This window comes from Hyperolius riggenbachi, chromosome 2 (assembly GCF_040937935.1).
Source record: "Hyperolius riggenbachi isolate aHypRig1 chromosome 2, aHypRig1.pri, whole genome shotgun sequence".
Lineage (NCBI taxonomy): Eukaryota > Metazoa > Chordata > Amphibia > Anura > Hyperoliidae > Hyperolius > Hyperolius riggenbachi.
The window spans coordinates 88,932,314-88,946,963 of record NC_090647.1 but is presented as its reverse complement, the minus strand read 5'-3'; the positions used below and the strand labels follow the sequence as shown (position 1 = coordinate 88,946,963).

The 14,650-nt window shown below is 43.2% G+C and overlaps 1 protein-coding gene across 1 annotated transcript in view; it reads right to left on the bottom strand.

Moving 5' to 3' along the window:
- The window catches only part of LOC137545617 (cilia- and flagella-associated protein 337-like), a 217,848-nt gene that overhangs the window by 129,228 nt on the left and 73,970 nt on the right, over positions 1–14,650 (bottom strand). The window contains exon 13 of the mRNA XM_068267032.1: positions 8,236–8,479. Coding sequence (XP_068123133.1) covers positions 8,236–8,479 — 244 coding nt within the window. The remainder of the gene's footprint in view (positions 1–8,235; positions 8,480–14,650) is intronic.

Below are 14,650 nucleotides of genomic sequence, written 5' to 3'. Positions count from 1 at the left end.
CCACTTTTCGCTAGCGCTGGGGATCCTTCTGTTCTGTCTTCTGGGATCGCACTAGCCACTTTTCGCTAGCGCTGGGGATCCTTCTGGTCTGTCTTCTGGGATCGCGCTAGCCACTTTTCGCTAGCGCTGGGGATCCTTCTGTTCTGCTACTCTGTACCTGGATCGCGCTAGCCACTTTTCGCTAGTGCTGTGGATCCTATCTCTCGCTTGTCCCTGTTTTCGTGTGTCTGTCTTGTCTGCTACGCTTGCTGGAGGCTCGGTGAGGTAACCGTTAAGCAAGCGCTCGCGTTCTCTGTTTCATGTTTGTCTGTTAATGGTTAGGTAGGCGTGCTTGTCTCTATTGTGCTTATCACGTGGAGACCGCGCATAACCGCGTGCACTGTTGCGAATGAGTGCGGTGTTCGCGGTTAGCTAGCGTTTGTTATTTTCCGTATCTCCTCATTGTATTATTTGCTGTGCCTTTGCTACCCTCGTATTCTATTCTGATCTGCCTTGTGTCACGTCTGGCGATCGCACCTCTCGCGATCGCGTTCCTGTTTCATATCTGCTGTTGTGTGTGTGCACTGTCGCGGGGTGGCGACTAGGTTGGCGCACACACATACAACCTGTCCCTTTGCTCGTTCTCATTCGCAATCGCCTCTCTTGCGATTGCGTTCTGCGCTTCGTACAAATTCCTGTCTGGCATTTGTGGAGGTACAGAGGATTGGTTCCTCTGCACTCCCCAGCGCCATCTGCCGACAGGAATTTTCCCTCTACGGGTGCGTAGCACCTTTTGCTGGGTGCCTGCAAATATACGCTTGTGGAGGATTTCCGCCATATCAGCGCACGCGTTGTGCACTGATCACGGAGAAAGTTCCACAATCGTTACAAATACCAATCAATATGATATTACCTCAGTAATGCCTCAAATTGCATAGCTCTGGAATGTATACTGGATATCATATCCTTCAGCCTTTTGTATCTCCAGAACACACAGACTGAGGCCCAGTGCACAGCAAAAACCTCAAGCAGATCTGCCAAACGCTAGAGGTTTTTGAAGCAGATTTCAGAGCGATTCTAGGCATGTTTAGAGACGACTTCTAAACATGCCTAGTGTTTTTTTGGAGCGTTTTTGTGTAGCAGATTACAAATATTGTTACAGTAAGAGCTGTTACTGAACAGCTTCTGTAACAAAAACGCCTGGAAAACCGCTCTGATGTAGCGTTTTTCAGAGCAGTTTTCCACTTTCCTATACTTTAACATTGAGGCAGTAACGCCTCAGAAATCTAAAAAATGCTGCAGCCCCCGAGTTTGTGTTTCTGGAAAAAACAAACCACTCTGGTGTGCACCGTCCCATTCACTTTCATTAGCCAAGCGATTCTCCCCCTGCAAGCGTTTTAAAAAATGCTTCAGAACCGCTCTGGTGTGCACCAGCCCTGACAGGCAGGAACAGGAATGAACAAGTTTAGAACAGCATAGATAGATCCCATGCAATTATGCAGTATAACAGCAGTATATCACAGAGACATCTACAGGCCAGAAGTATCAAATCCACAGATTTTTAAATAAAAATCAAACAAAGAAAATAAACGTTTGAGATAATGAATTGTATGTGTAATACAGATGATAAATAGAACGTTGGTAATATAAAAAACTTTCATTTTTATTTTCAGTTTTATAGCTTTATTTTTAAGACTGTGTCAGACTGTCACTTCTAAATCCCATGCCGAAGCGATTCTGGACGGCATGCTGCAGTTTATCTCCACGCGCATCCAAATCACTATAGCCGTTTATGGCATGGCTATAGCGATTCGGATGCAGCTTTGCAGCTCCGATCCATTTTAAAAACGGGTGCGGCGCCCCAGTGGAAGTAGGGCCTGATGCTAAAAACTTTCTTGCAATAAAACCTCATTAGAATCCTTATCTAACTGTTTCTCAGCTGTTTTAAGGGGCCCATACACTACTATTTCCCACCGATATACAGCAGATTCGATCACTGTGATCGAATCTGCTGTGAAAACGTTGCGCAAACGCTAACCGAATGATCGATTTCCATCTGAAATCGATGGTTACCGTTGATTGGTCTGCGCAGAAGATTTCACTCGATCGCCGGCAGGTCGTTAGTGCGTCGATAGCAGCGTTCGAATGTCAGACGACCGACGCTAGCGGCAATACATTACCTGTTCCGCCGGTGCCTGTCCCCTCTGTCACCGCTGTTCCTTCTCCGCTGGGCTCCGGTAGAGTGCCCTCTGCTGTTTAAACTTCCCCGGACAGGAAGTAAAAGTGAAGCTGGAGCCCAGAGCAGAGAAGAAGACAGCGGACACCAGGGGACTCGCGCCGGCCGTATCAGGTAATGTATGCAGGGGAGGGGGGGGGGGGGGGCGGACAGGGGGCGGCGACAGCTCCACAGATTGTGAATCTGTTTCATAGTGAAATCGATTCAAAATCTGTTTGCAGTGTAGGCGGTCAATAGATCCCTCTTTGATCAGATTCGATCACAGAGGGATCTATCTGCTGGTCGATCTGGTGGCAATCGACCAGTGTATGGCAGCCTTTAGCTTCTATTTACTGTTGCTGATAAGCTGTGGACAAGCTCTTTTACATAGGTTTTTTTAATCTTGCTGTACTGGAAAACCAAAGAAAAGGGGAAAACCAAAGAAAATCAGATCGGACCTGTTGGAAATAGTTGATCTTGCAGGTAAAACTGCCAGAAAATGTATCGTGTGTACTGAGCATAAGATTTTAGCTGCTTACTTTTTTCGCTGGCGTGGTTCTTTAAGTAGAATCAATTAAAATTGCCCCGCCAGGTACATCAATTATTTAAATTAATTACTGACTATTTATTCCCTATCTTATAATCTGCTTTAGAAGATTGCTGAATACCAGCTTGTCATGGCTAACGATTAAATTAAGTTTAGGAAAGAATTTACACATTTGCTTTTTCCAGACTTCATCCTTCTTATTGTCTGCAGTGTAAAAAATTATTTTTGAAGCTATCAACAAAACAATCTTTTCCTCTGCTCATCTCTCTGATGCATTAGATTTAATAGGAATACAATTACATTAGTGATTCTTGTTTAATACCCACTCCACTGACATTTTGTGGAGTGTATATTGTTTCAGTGATGCTGCGATCTCACTGTGCAAGCTTTTATGTACTGTTACCAACCTGTATGCAGCAGAAGGATCTCCCTTAAGGTGCCCATTAACAGTACAATTTTTCCTTCAGATTCAATCTTTCAATGCGATTTGAACTATCAAGACAAATCAGAAGGCAATTATCGATTGTTCCCATTAAGGGAACGCTTTAAGAAGGTTTTACATTTTAATTTGTTAATTAAGTCCAAGTTTCGTCTTGATATTTTTTCCTTTTCCAACTGACCAAAGAATCATTTCACATCAATTTGCACCACACCCGGTGCAGTTTTCTATACAATTTGATCATAAAAATTGTGGCAAAAGATTGAATTTGAAGGAAAAAGTGTACTGTTAATGGGCACCTTAAATCATATGTTAAGTTGGCTACTATACAATGGTCGATTTGGCCAACAGACAGATCCCTCTAACAATATCATCCCCTCCTACTGCCTGACACTACCCCCACCTCCTAATGCTTAACACTAACTACCCCCTCCTAATGCCTAACACTAAACACCCCTCCTAATACCCAAGACTAACTCCCCTCTCAGTGCCTATCACTAACCCTCTTAATGCCTGACACTACCCCCCTTCCCCTACTAATGCCTAACACTAACCCCCTCCTAATGCCTAACACTAACTCCCTTCCTAATGCATAAAACTACCCCCCCTCCTAATGCCTAACACTAACCCCCCTCCTAATGCCTAACATTAACCCTCCCTTCCTAATGCCTAACACTACCCCCTCCCCTTCTAATGCCTAACACTAGCCCCTCACCTAATGCCTAACACTACCCCCCCCCCCCTCCTAATGCCTAACACTAACCCCCATCCTAATGCTTAACATTAACCCTTCCTTCCTAATGCCTAACACTATCCCTTCCCCCTTATAATGCCTAACACTAGCCCCCCATCTAATGCCTAACACTAACCCCCCCCCACCTAATGTCTAACACTAACTCCCTTCCTAATGCATAACACTAACCCCCCCCCCTCCTAATGCCTAACACTAACCTCCTCCTAATGCATAACACTATCCCCCCCCCCTCCTAATGCCTAACACTAACCTCCTCCTAATGCCTAACACTAACCCCCCTCCTAATGCCTAACACTAACCCCCCACCTAATGCCTAACACTACTGCCCTCCCCCTCCTAATGCCTAACACTAACCCCCCTCCTAATGCCTAACACTAACCCCCCACCTAATGCCTAACACTACTGCCCTCCCCCTCCTAATGCCTAACACTAACCCTCCCTTTCTAATGCCTAACACTAACCCCCTTCCTAATGCCTAACACTAACCTCCTCCTAATGCATAACACTACCCCCCTCCTCCTAATGCCTAACACTAACCCTCCCTTCCTAATGCCTAACACTAACCCTCCCTTCCTAATGCCTAACACTAGACACACCCCTCCTAATACCCAAGACTAACTCCCCTCCCAGTGGCTACCACTAGCCACCCTCCTAATGGCTGACACAACCCTCCTCCCCCTTCTTATGCCTAACACTAACTACCCCTCCTAATGCCTAAAGGTGGCCACAAAAGATCCAATTTCTAGCAAAAAATTGTTTGAGCGATTAGATAATTCTGATCGGAGGAAAAATTGTTCACTACATCATCAACGAACCAATCTTTGCTTCCTCTCTATCACAACCAACAAGAAAATTCAAATTTTGGTTAGACGAAAATCCAGTCAGACAACTATTTTTATAAATGCTTGTAATCGATTGTGCCCATCAACTGAGATTATTTACAACCAATCCGATCAAAATTTCTGATCGCTCTAACGATTTTTTGCTAGAAATTGGACCGTTAGTGGCCACTTTTACACTTACCCTCCCCACCTAATGCTTAACACTAAACACCCCTCCTAATGCCCAAGACTACATTCCCTCCCAATGCCTACCAATAACCCCCCTCCTAATGCCCAACACTAAATGACCAATATTTGTACCCAATCATCTACAAAATAAACAATCAGCTCCTCGAATTCTTCCCCATGTAGTAACCGATCGGCTACTTGTACCGCATCGGATGCCCAACTCACCGCCTGGATGCCGGATTATCGATACTTTTTTTCCAGCACCCAAATGACCTGATCCGCAAGCACAGATTGCAAACCCCGTGCTTGCAAAAACCAATAGGAACAGCGTATTTATTTAACGTTAATGTTTAGTTCAGATACCCTTTAAATGTCATTAGGCAAGATAAGACTCTCCAGCACTGTCCCCTTGAGGTGGCATAAGCTAAAGGTCTTGCTGATATGCAGCATTTCACTAGTTGAATGAATAGTCAAAGGAACACATTTTCACCAAGCTTCTACGCGCTTCCAGATTCTGCAATGTTATACTGAATTCACTTTGTGTATGATTATACTGAATAGTTCTCTAATGCATCCAGACATAGGGTAGGGTTCAAGCAGGTTCTAGGCAGCTTTGAAATTTGAATAAAAGCAATCAAGTTGCCTTTTTTTCACAGCTGATTACTCCACAATGGCAGCATTAATTGAAAGCATAACTGTCATGGTTCACAAAGTAAATGTTGTGGAAACTGTAATTTCTAACTAAAGAACATCTAAACCTTAAAGTGGGATTATACTCCCAAAACTAACATTTCAGTAACTTCACTTACATAAAGCAAAGTTACAGTTACATAAAGTTACCTAAAATTACATTTAAAGAGAAACTCCGACCAAAAATGTAACTTTATCCCAATCAGTAGCTGAAACCCCCTTTTACATGAGAAATCTATTCCTTTTCACAAACAGACCATCAGGGGGCGCTGTATGACTGATATTGTGGTGAAACCCCTCCCACAAGTAACCCCTCCCACAAGAAAAGTTCGAACTTTTGTGGGAAATAGCTGTTTACAGCTGTTTCCAACTGCCGAAAACCATGCAGCAGCTACATCACCTGCCAACAGTAAAATGTTCACTGGAGTTCCTCTTTAAAGAAAACCTGAACTAAAAATTAAAAGTTAAAATAAACATACACAAGTCATACTTACCTTCCGTGTAGTCTACTCCTCAATCTCTTTTTTCCTCTTCTGCGTCCTGTTTGTCTACTGACATCAATGGAACTCTCCTTCCTTCATTTTGAAAATGGCCATTACACCATTACAGCTTTCTGGTCAGCACACAGTTAAACTGTAACATCGCCCACTTGAGCCATAGGGAAACATGGACACATCAGTTCTCCTCTCAGCTGTAACTGACAGCAACTGATATATTACTGACAGCAACTGATATATAACTGACAGCAACTGATGTATTTCAGTTCTGACAAAATATTGTCAGAACTGGAAGGGATCATTGTCAGAAGAAAATGGTGAGCTTCTGAGAGGAACTGATGGCAAGGTAACTATGTAATGTTCATTTCAAGTTACCTCATGTGTTTATTTTAAATAATTTTACTCAGTATAGGTTCCCTTTAAGAGCACTTCCACATGTTCACTGTGTGTAAAATCGGTTATTTTCACTGCAGAGAGCATATAAGATAGATTATCTCTGGCTGATTGGCAAATGTAATTGTTGCTGGCTGATACTCTCTGAGGCATGTGCCTTCACTCTGCCCTCCTCCTTTTCTGCTGACCCGACACTGCTGTTGCCAGGGCAATGTGTCTGTTTGGCAGAGGTAGGGAGGGAGGAGATGTAAAAAACAGAGGCAGAGAGTGTGTTCTGCCTTTGCAGATGAGACAGAGATTAGCTATCTTGTACTGCTCAGTGATGATTGTAATCATCAAAATCACGATTTCGCTAAATTGCACAGAAATTTTCGCAATTATGCCTATACGTAATTACGATTTGCAAACTAAATTGATTTTGTAGTCATTCGTAATTTCACATAAAAATGTGCGTAATTTCGTGAAATTTCGCGTAATTTTGTGCCAACTTTGGAGGCTAATAGCAAAGCCCTGACACCAAAATTGCTACCTATGTTAAAGGGAATAGTGGGTACAAGAGGAACATTTTCCAAAAAGACCATTTTGAGAAAACCGATTTAAAAAATGCAAAGGAAAATAGTTTTTAAACTTGAAAAAACGACAGTTTAAAAATCCTTTTTCTTTGCATTTTTAAAATCGATTTTCTCAAAAACTACATCTTTTTGAAAAATTATTTTTTTGACTTGTACTCAATATCCTCCACAACATGTGTACCAATTTTAGTAGCAATAGCATGTATGGGGTTTTTGATATTAACTGCCAAAGTCAGCACAAAATTTCGCGAAATTGCGCAAAAATTACATGAAAAATTACACAAAATTATGAAATACTACTATTACATACGAAATCAATTACGATTTTCCCTAAAATTTCGCATTACGATTACGATGCAAAAATGCAAATTTCGATGCGAAATTTTGCATATGCGAAATTTCGGCCCATCACTGGTACTGCTCTTTGCAGTGAAAGTATGCACTTTTTTTTTTTACAGAGAATGTGTGGTTGCTTTCAAATGTTGTTTTATGTAACTAAGAGTAGGCACTGAAATTTTAGTTTTGGGAGTATAATACCACTTTATGCCCTTCTTAAAAAAAAAAAAAAAAAATTCCTCCCTTGATCAGCAACATACTGTACATACATTGCATGTTAGACATAACAGAAAGCGGGTTGAAAGACTACAAACTATACAGTAACAAGTTGGGCATTAGGGCACCATGATAAAGTCTGTGGTGCTGGTTGATTCATGTGGGAATTGGCACTTGGCCATAGTATAAACCAGCAAGGGGTATGCAGTGCATGAGCTGGGGACCTGCACTGGGCTACTGTATAGTGGAGCAATGAAAGGTGCTTACCTATACAATATCCAATTGGAGATGCCCAGTTCATTCACAGTTAGGCCTAAGGAAGGGATTTATCTTGGCGGTGAGAGTGAGTTTGAGTAAGGGCCTGAGCCCTCTCACGCAGTTGTGTCCGCTTCTGTCCACTTTTCAAAATCTCTAACATTGATGTGTAACTGAAAAGCGGACACAACTGGATCAGTGGGCTCAAGCCCTTCGGCACTAAAAAGCCTGGACAATTAGTGGAGGAGAATTAAGGTTAGGCATGAGAAAAGGGTATTGGTATGTAACCAGCCAACTGATGGAGAATAAAAGATTGACTTATGAGTTCTTACGCGGGCACATAAAGGTTCCACATGCGGACAATGCGATCCATTCCTCCAGTGACCACAAGACTGTTCTTCTTGCAGAAAGCAAAGGCCTTCACCCCTTTATACACCCGGAAGACCGTCTGATCTCCAGGAGCTCTCCTCTGCGGTGGGCCAGATGCATTAGTCGGTCGTCTCACCTTCACATCTTTCAAGGGATCTTTGATGTCCTTCATCTGCTGCTCCACATTTGTCGTTCCAACAGTGCAACCTTCAAAAATAATTCCTTATGTGAGTTTTTTTTATCACTGACAATAAAATATTACTACAACTGGATCCTATGTCTCTATGGCAGGTGTGTGAAACTTCAGTAGACAAGGTCCTAGTCCTAGTGCTAATGCAGGTACACCACCCTGAGATCACCAACGGGCTGGACGATAGCCGTGCATCTGGAACACGATCTGTCTGTCAGAGTGTCTCCCAAGTACATGTAACATAGTAAGTGATAAAAGGTGATGCTGGGCAGCAAGGCATGGATCTAGCATCTAGGATGATGTCATCTGCAGCGTGCCCAGCATCCTCTCCATGGTAACAGTGGTGTCATGTGAAAAGAGATGCCGCTGTTACCAAGGAGAGGACGCTGGGCGCGCTTGCAGAGGAGAGATGACATCAATGCTGCGCTTTCAAATGAGCTTATCTGCCGTGGCAGTCATGTAACACAGGTGAGAGATCAAATTACAATTTGTGATTAGACACAAATGAGCGAGAATTAAACAGGCTAAACTCTCTAAATACATACAGGATGCATTTCTCTCTCTCCATTCGTCCTGTGCAAGAGTTCAGGTCCACAAGAGAGCTAGCCCTAGTTTAGTATTCTTGAATGTATGTGGTTGATAATTATGATCTGACCAAGAGCTAAAATTCCAGTTCTGTTATTCTTGATGTTAAATTATAGTCTCTACAGAAACCAGCTCTTTTTAATTAGAAACCATTCTTTGTGATCATTCTGAGTAAAAATCTAGCATTAGTGCAGGTGTTCTATGTTAATATTTAGCAATCCGCCGTGCCAGATCACTAAATGGCCAACACAAAAGCCTGACACAGTTTGGCACCTCCCACTTATCTGCCACCCTTACCCCCCCTTCTTCATTGCTCCCAACTGTCCCTCTTTTGGAGGGACACTTCCTCTTTGGGAGCCCAATACCCCTGTCTTTTTTTCCTCCTCATGTGTCCCTCTTTCAGGACTGATGTACAGATCTATGTAAATATATGTGATTTATCTATTGAAAAATGTGTTTAAAGGGATTCTTAAGCCTAGAAACAAAAATCATTTTTACTCACCTGGGCTTCTACCAGCCCCCTGCAGACGTCCCATGCCCTCGAAGTCACTTGTGGATCCTCCTGTCCCTCGCCGCCTTTCAATTTCATTCCGACAGGTTTACAGCGCCTGCGCAGGCCTGGCCACGCGTCTCCCTCTTCGCGTTCCTGTCTGCTTTAGCGCTATTGTAGACAGGAGAGCGAAGAAGACTACGCGTCACCAGGCCTGTTGGACCTGTTGGGGAATCGAAAGTAGCTGGCGGCGGGAACAGGAGGATCCGAGAGAGCCTGCGAGGGCACGGGACTGCTGCAGGGGGCTGGTAGAAGCCCCGGGGTGAGTAAAAATGATTTTTTTTTTCTAGGCTTAAGTGTCCCTTTAAATGACTCTTAACTTTAATTCTGTCCTTTAAATTGATATATTTCTAAATTTCAAATGTTAATATAAAACGAAATGAACCAGGATAGAAAGGATCAGTGTACTTTGAATTATAAAACAACATATTTTTCTTTTGGAGTCTTTATGGTATGCGTCACTAGAGGTGTATCGGGGGCATGATTAGGGGTGTGGCTTAAGTGTTTTTCTTATCTCAAAAAGTTGGGAGGTATGCTCCTTTCCATATAACACAACAGGATATTTGGCTGCAACCAAGCATAGTGTCTAGCAATCTCTCCTTAGGGCCAGTTCACACAGGCTTCCATTTAGCCGAGGCTAAACGATTTCTGCAACCGAGCATTGGCATTGGTTCCCATCGTTCGTCTTGAACGTTTTGAGTGCTGAAAGCAACCACCGTGGGATGCTACGTGCAGAGTCCCAGGAATTTCCAACAAACAGGACATTTGCACAATCACCGGCAAATGATGGTAAATGCATTGAGATGAACAATCCCGTCATCTCAATGCAAAAGGAGGGAGAGGACATCAGGATGTTTGCTCCTAATCTTTGGATAGGTTTGATGCAATGAATGTTTGCATGTCTTACTATGCATGTTACAGGGCCAGAGTTACGAATTCTACACCTGTATCTTTTTACATAGGCTGCACTGGTCTTAGGATGAGGTAACAAAGATGAACCTAAAGCCGGTACTAGACTTGCTTTAAGATGCCATGAAATGCAACTTCAGATTCCTCCTTTGCAGAGTCACCCTTAAAGACATATGACTGCATTTCCGCTGTATGTCTATCTTGTCAAATAAACTCCTTAAAGTTTGAAGACATCTATCAGTTCGATCTCCATTGCTGCTGCTGTGATGAATGTCAAGTTATCACACGTTCTGTGATATGGTGCCGAACAAAGGTGTGGTGTTGTTGCCCATAGCAACCAACAAATATTTATTACAGGGTACTTTTGCGCAGTGTAGATGACTATGCAAGAGAATGTATTTTTTGTACCAGTACCACGACTTTTAACTTAGCTGTAGGGATAGCAGTGGTTCCTAGATGACTGATTTGAATCCATTTGTATGAACATTTGCATGTGAGTGTGCGAAGGGTTACTGACTTTGCCATTTTGCTGGCCACACCCCCTTTAGCACCTCCCTAATAACGTATTTAAATGTCCTAACTTGAGGCGATGTGCCAGGATTTATTTTCCCTATCATCTCAATGCAGGCAATGGTCGATCGCTGCGGTAAACGACAACGGACGCCCACAGACGCCAAGTGAACCAAGCCTCAGGCCCCTTTCACACTGATGCAGTGCGTTTCCCCTATTTTGCTGCAGGATAACGCTATGCCAGTGTAAGTCTGAAGGGGCATTTCATACCTGGCGATTTGACATGCGGACAACAGTGTGTTAGGGGCCGGCTTGTGCGGTGACGTCCAGTGACCGGAAGTTACATAAGCCTATGGCAATGCATTTTTTTTTCAATTTTGGGTGTTCGAGTTTGTGGCGCGCAGGAACGGAAGCGTGTGTTTTTTCAACACACTTCCGTGCAATTCAAATGCCGGTCACAGTAATTGTGCGCTAAAGTGCCTCACTTCCTGCTTGGCTTGCAGCCAGAAGGGAGATTACCGCGCATTGCCTAGGCTATTTTTAGCAGTGCGATGCAATCATTGCATCACAGCTCTTTTGTACTGCTGGTTAGAACTGTGATCAAAGAGATAAATGGGTCGGCACCACCAATAGTAAATAAAGCTCTTTAATGAACCAAAGCACAGCAGTGACAGATGCTGTTTCGGGCTGACAAGCCCTTCCTCAGACTGCCTACGTAAGCCCGAAACAGCGTCTGTCACTGCTGTGCTTTGGTTCATTAAAGAGCTTTATTTACTATTGGTGGTGTCGACCCATTCATCTCTTTGACTGCACTGGTCCCAAGAGACACTGGGGCGGGGTCGTGGCACACCCATCTATGCTAAGGTGCTCCTCACTTCACCTACTCTTGCGGTTAGAACTGTGAAACCGGCCTCAAAGAGGAACTCCAGTGAAAATAATGTAATAAAAAAGTGCTTCATTTTTAAAATAATTATGTATAAAATGATTTACCGTAGTCAATATCTGCCCATTGTAAAATCTTTTCTCTCCCTGATTTACATTCAGACATTTATCACATGGTGACATTTTTATTGCTGGCAGGTAATGTCACTGGGAGAAAAGGCTGCTTGTTTTTTTGGCAGTTGGAAACAGCTGTTATTTCCCACAATGCAACAAGGCTCTCACAGTGTGACGTCAGGACCTCAGCGCTGTGAGGGGTTTCACCACAAAATCAGCAATACAGAGCCCCCTAGTGATCCGTTTGAGAAAAGGAATAGATTTCTCATGGGAAAGGGGGTATTAGTTATTGATTGTGATGAAGTTCAATTCTTGGTTACAGTTTCACTTTAAGCTGTCATCTGGAACAATCACTAACAATCGTTCTGAGTGACTGTAACTATGCGGCTCTGCAGGTCTTTAAAAAAATGAGGGCTTGTTTCAAAGAAAGGAATTTATCAACAGATATAAACAATGGTGTTTTTTATAGTGTACAATTTTATAGTGTACAATTTATTTCAAATTGGGTAGCAGAGCTGATTATGCTAGCACAGCGCTGAACTCCGCACACCATGCTTGGATGGCCACATCACTGACAGAACCCTGGCAAGCTTCCTGAGACGCAGTTCAAATTGATCTTTTGTTTATTTCTACTTCCTTGTTGCCATTTCTCAGATGTTCAGAGAATCTGCAGTTTTGGGCTGGACTGAGAACTGTCAGCGAGTGAATCAGATTAGATGAAAATCTGATGTGTTTTCTTGAGGAAGAATAGGTAAAGGTGTCTCTAGAGATTACTCACAAGATTGCTTTTCATAATAACAGAATTGCGTAAACACATTAATATATGTACACGTCACGTGGGCATTGTTCAGCACTGAGGGAAGCCAAGTGCCTTCTGAATATTGTCACTACAACTAGGATGTACAAATCAGTAACCCTTTGCATGCTCATACGTACACGCGGCCTAAATGCACAACTGCAACAAAATGCAGTCCATGCAACGTCCAGCACCTCATCTTAAAGTGAACCTGAGACGAAAGTCATCTCAGGTTTTATATTCACCTGGGGCTTCATCCAGTTCCCTTGAGGACTGCTTGGTCCCTCTCCATCTTCCTGGGCAGCTCCAGTCCCCTAGCTGGATGGCCGGTATCCTGTCCAAATCACACTTCATCGCGCACCCGTGGTTGGGAGTGTTCTGCATCTGCAGAAGCCGAGTATGCGCGACTCGGACAGAATACCAGGCCGTCCAGTTGGGGAAAGAAGCATCCCGAAGAGAAGGCAAAGGACCGAGCGGCCTCAAGGGGCCTGGAGGAAGTTCCAGGTGGTGGATCAACTCACCCCTCCCCCCAACTGCTGATCGCACTGTCTGCGCCGTTCCCCCGCCCGCTGAGTGATATCACACACATGCTGCATCGTCTTCCTTCACCCCCCCCCCCCCACATAGCCACAGAATGCGTTGTCAGCTACATAGCTGACATGCGTCTGTACAGGCCAGCCAGTGATGTTGCACTAGGGGATTGGATCCCGATCCCCATTGAGCGACGTGTGTACACACCTTTACAGCTAAATAAAAGACAGAGGTATTTATTTACAAAAAATATAGAGTTTTCTGGGTGGATGCAATCACTATGCAGAGGCTTTTCTGTAAAGAATTTGCCTTAAAACTAATGGGGCAACATCTATAATGCTAACAAGCATAATATGCATCAACCTAAAGGATAAGCCTATAATTTGCTACAGTAGAATTGAAGGCTCACAGATTCATCTACTAACCCCTGTGTCTCCTTCCCTAATGTCTCCAACCCACTACACTCTAGATTGTAAGCTCACAAGGGCAGAGCCCTCCTTCTAGTGTTTCTTATTCTGCTGTAATTTATCATATGAACCTGTACCAGTATTGGTGATGTCTCAAACCACTCATCAGCATTGACTGTATTTGTACTCGTATTGCTGGATGTCCTGATTGTATAGAGTTCTGAACGTCTCGTGTATCAACTGTATGTTCCCCAATATTTGCTTTGTACTATGTACAGCCCTATGGAAGATGGTGGCGCTATATAAATAAATAAAAAAAGATAAAATAATAATAACCTTATTAAGACTGGGAGCTCGTATCCAAGGCTCTTAGCCTAACACTGAATATCACAATACCGGTAGTCCATATTAGCCATTTAAACAGCAAACATATTCACTACTCATCATAAAAGTCGGATAAAACTCTGACAAAACATTCAATAAAATTGTGTTTTCCCACCCTTTATTACTCACACAGTTATATTTGCTTTTGTGCACAACTAATATTATTTGTCTACAAATTTCAAGTTCCCAAAGTAGAATAGTGAAGAAAAAACACAAAGAGGTCCGGGAGCCCAATCTGGTGCAATATTGTTAATTGGTATGGATAAATTGAAAGATAATTGAGTGTATACTCACAAAGGCGGGTTGCAACAAGGCAACCACTCGTGTCTGCAGGTGGAGAAATACCGTCCCCACTCGGCCTTTAGTATCCAAGACGGTCGCTTCTCCTTTTAAAAAAATGGTTCTTTCGTCGAGGGACTCGACTGGACCACCCTCAATACAAAGTATGTAAGTGAGAGTATAATAGGATAACAGGTAGGTAGGAGGCGCCCGGTCTGGGTAACATCATAGTACCAAAGTA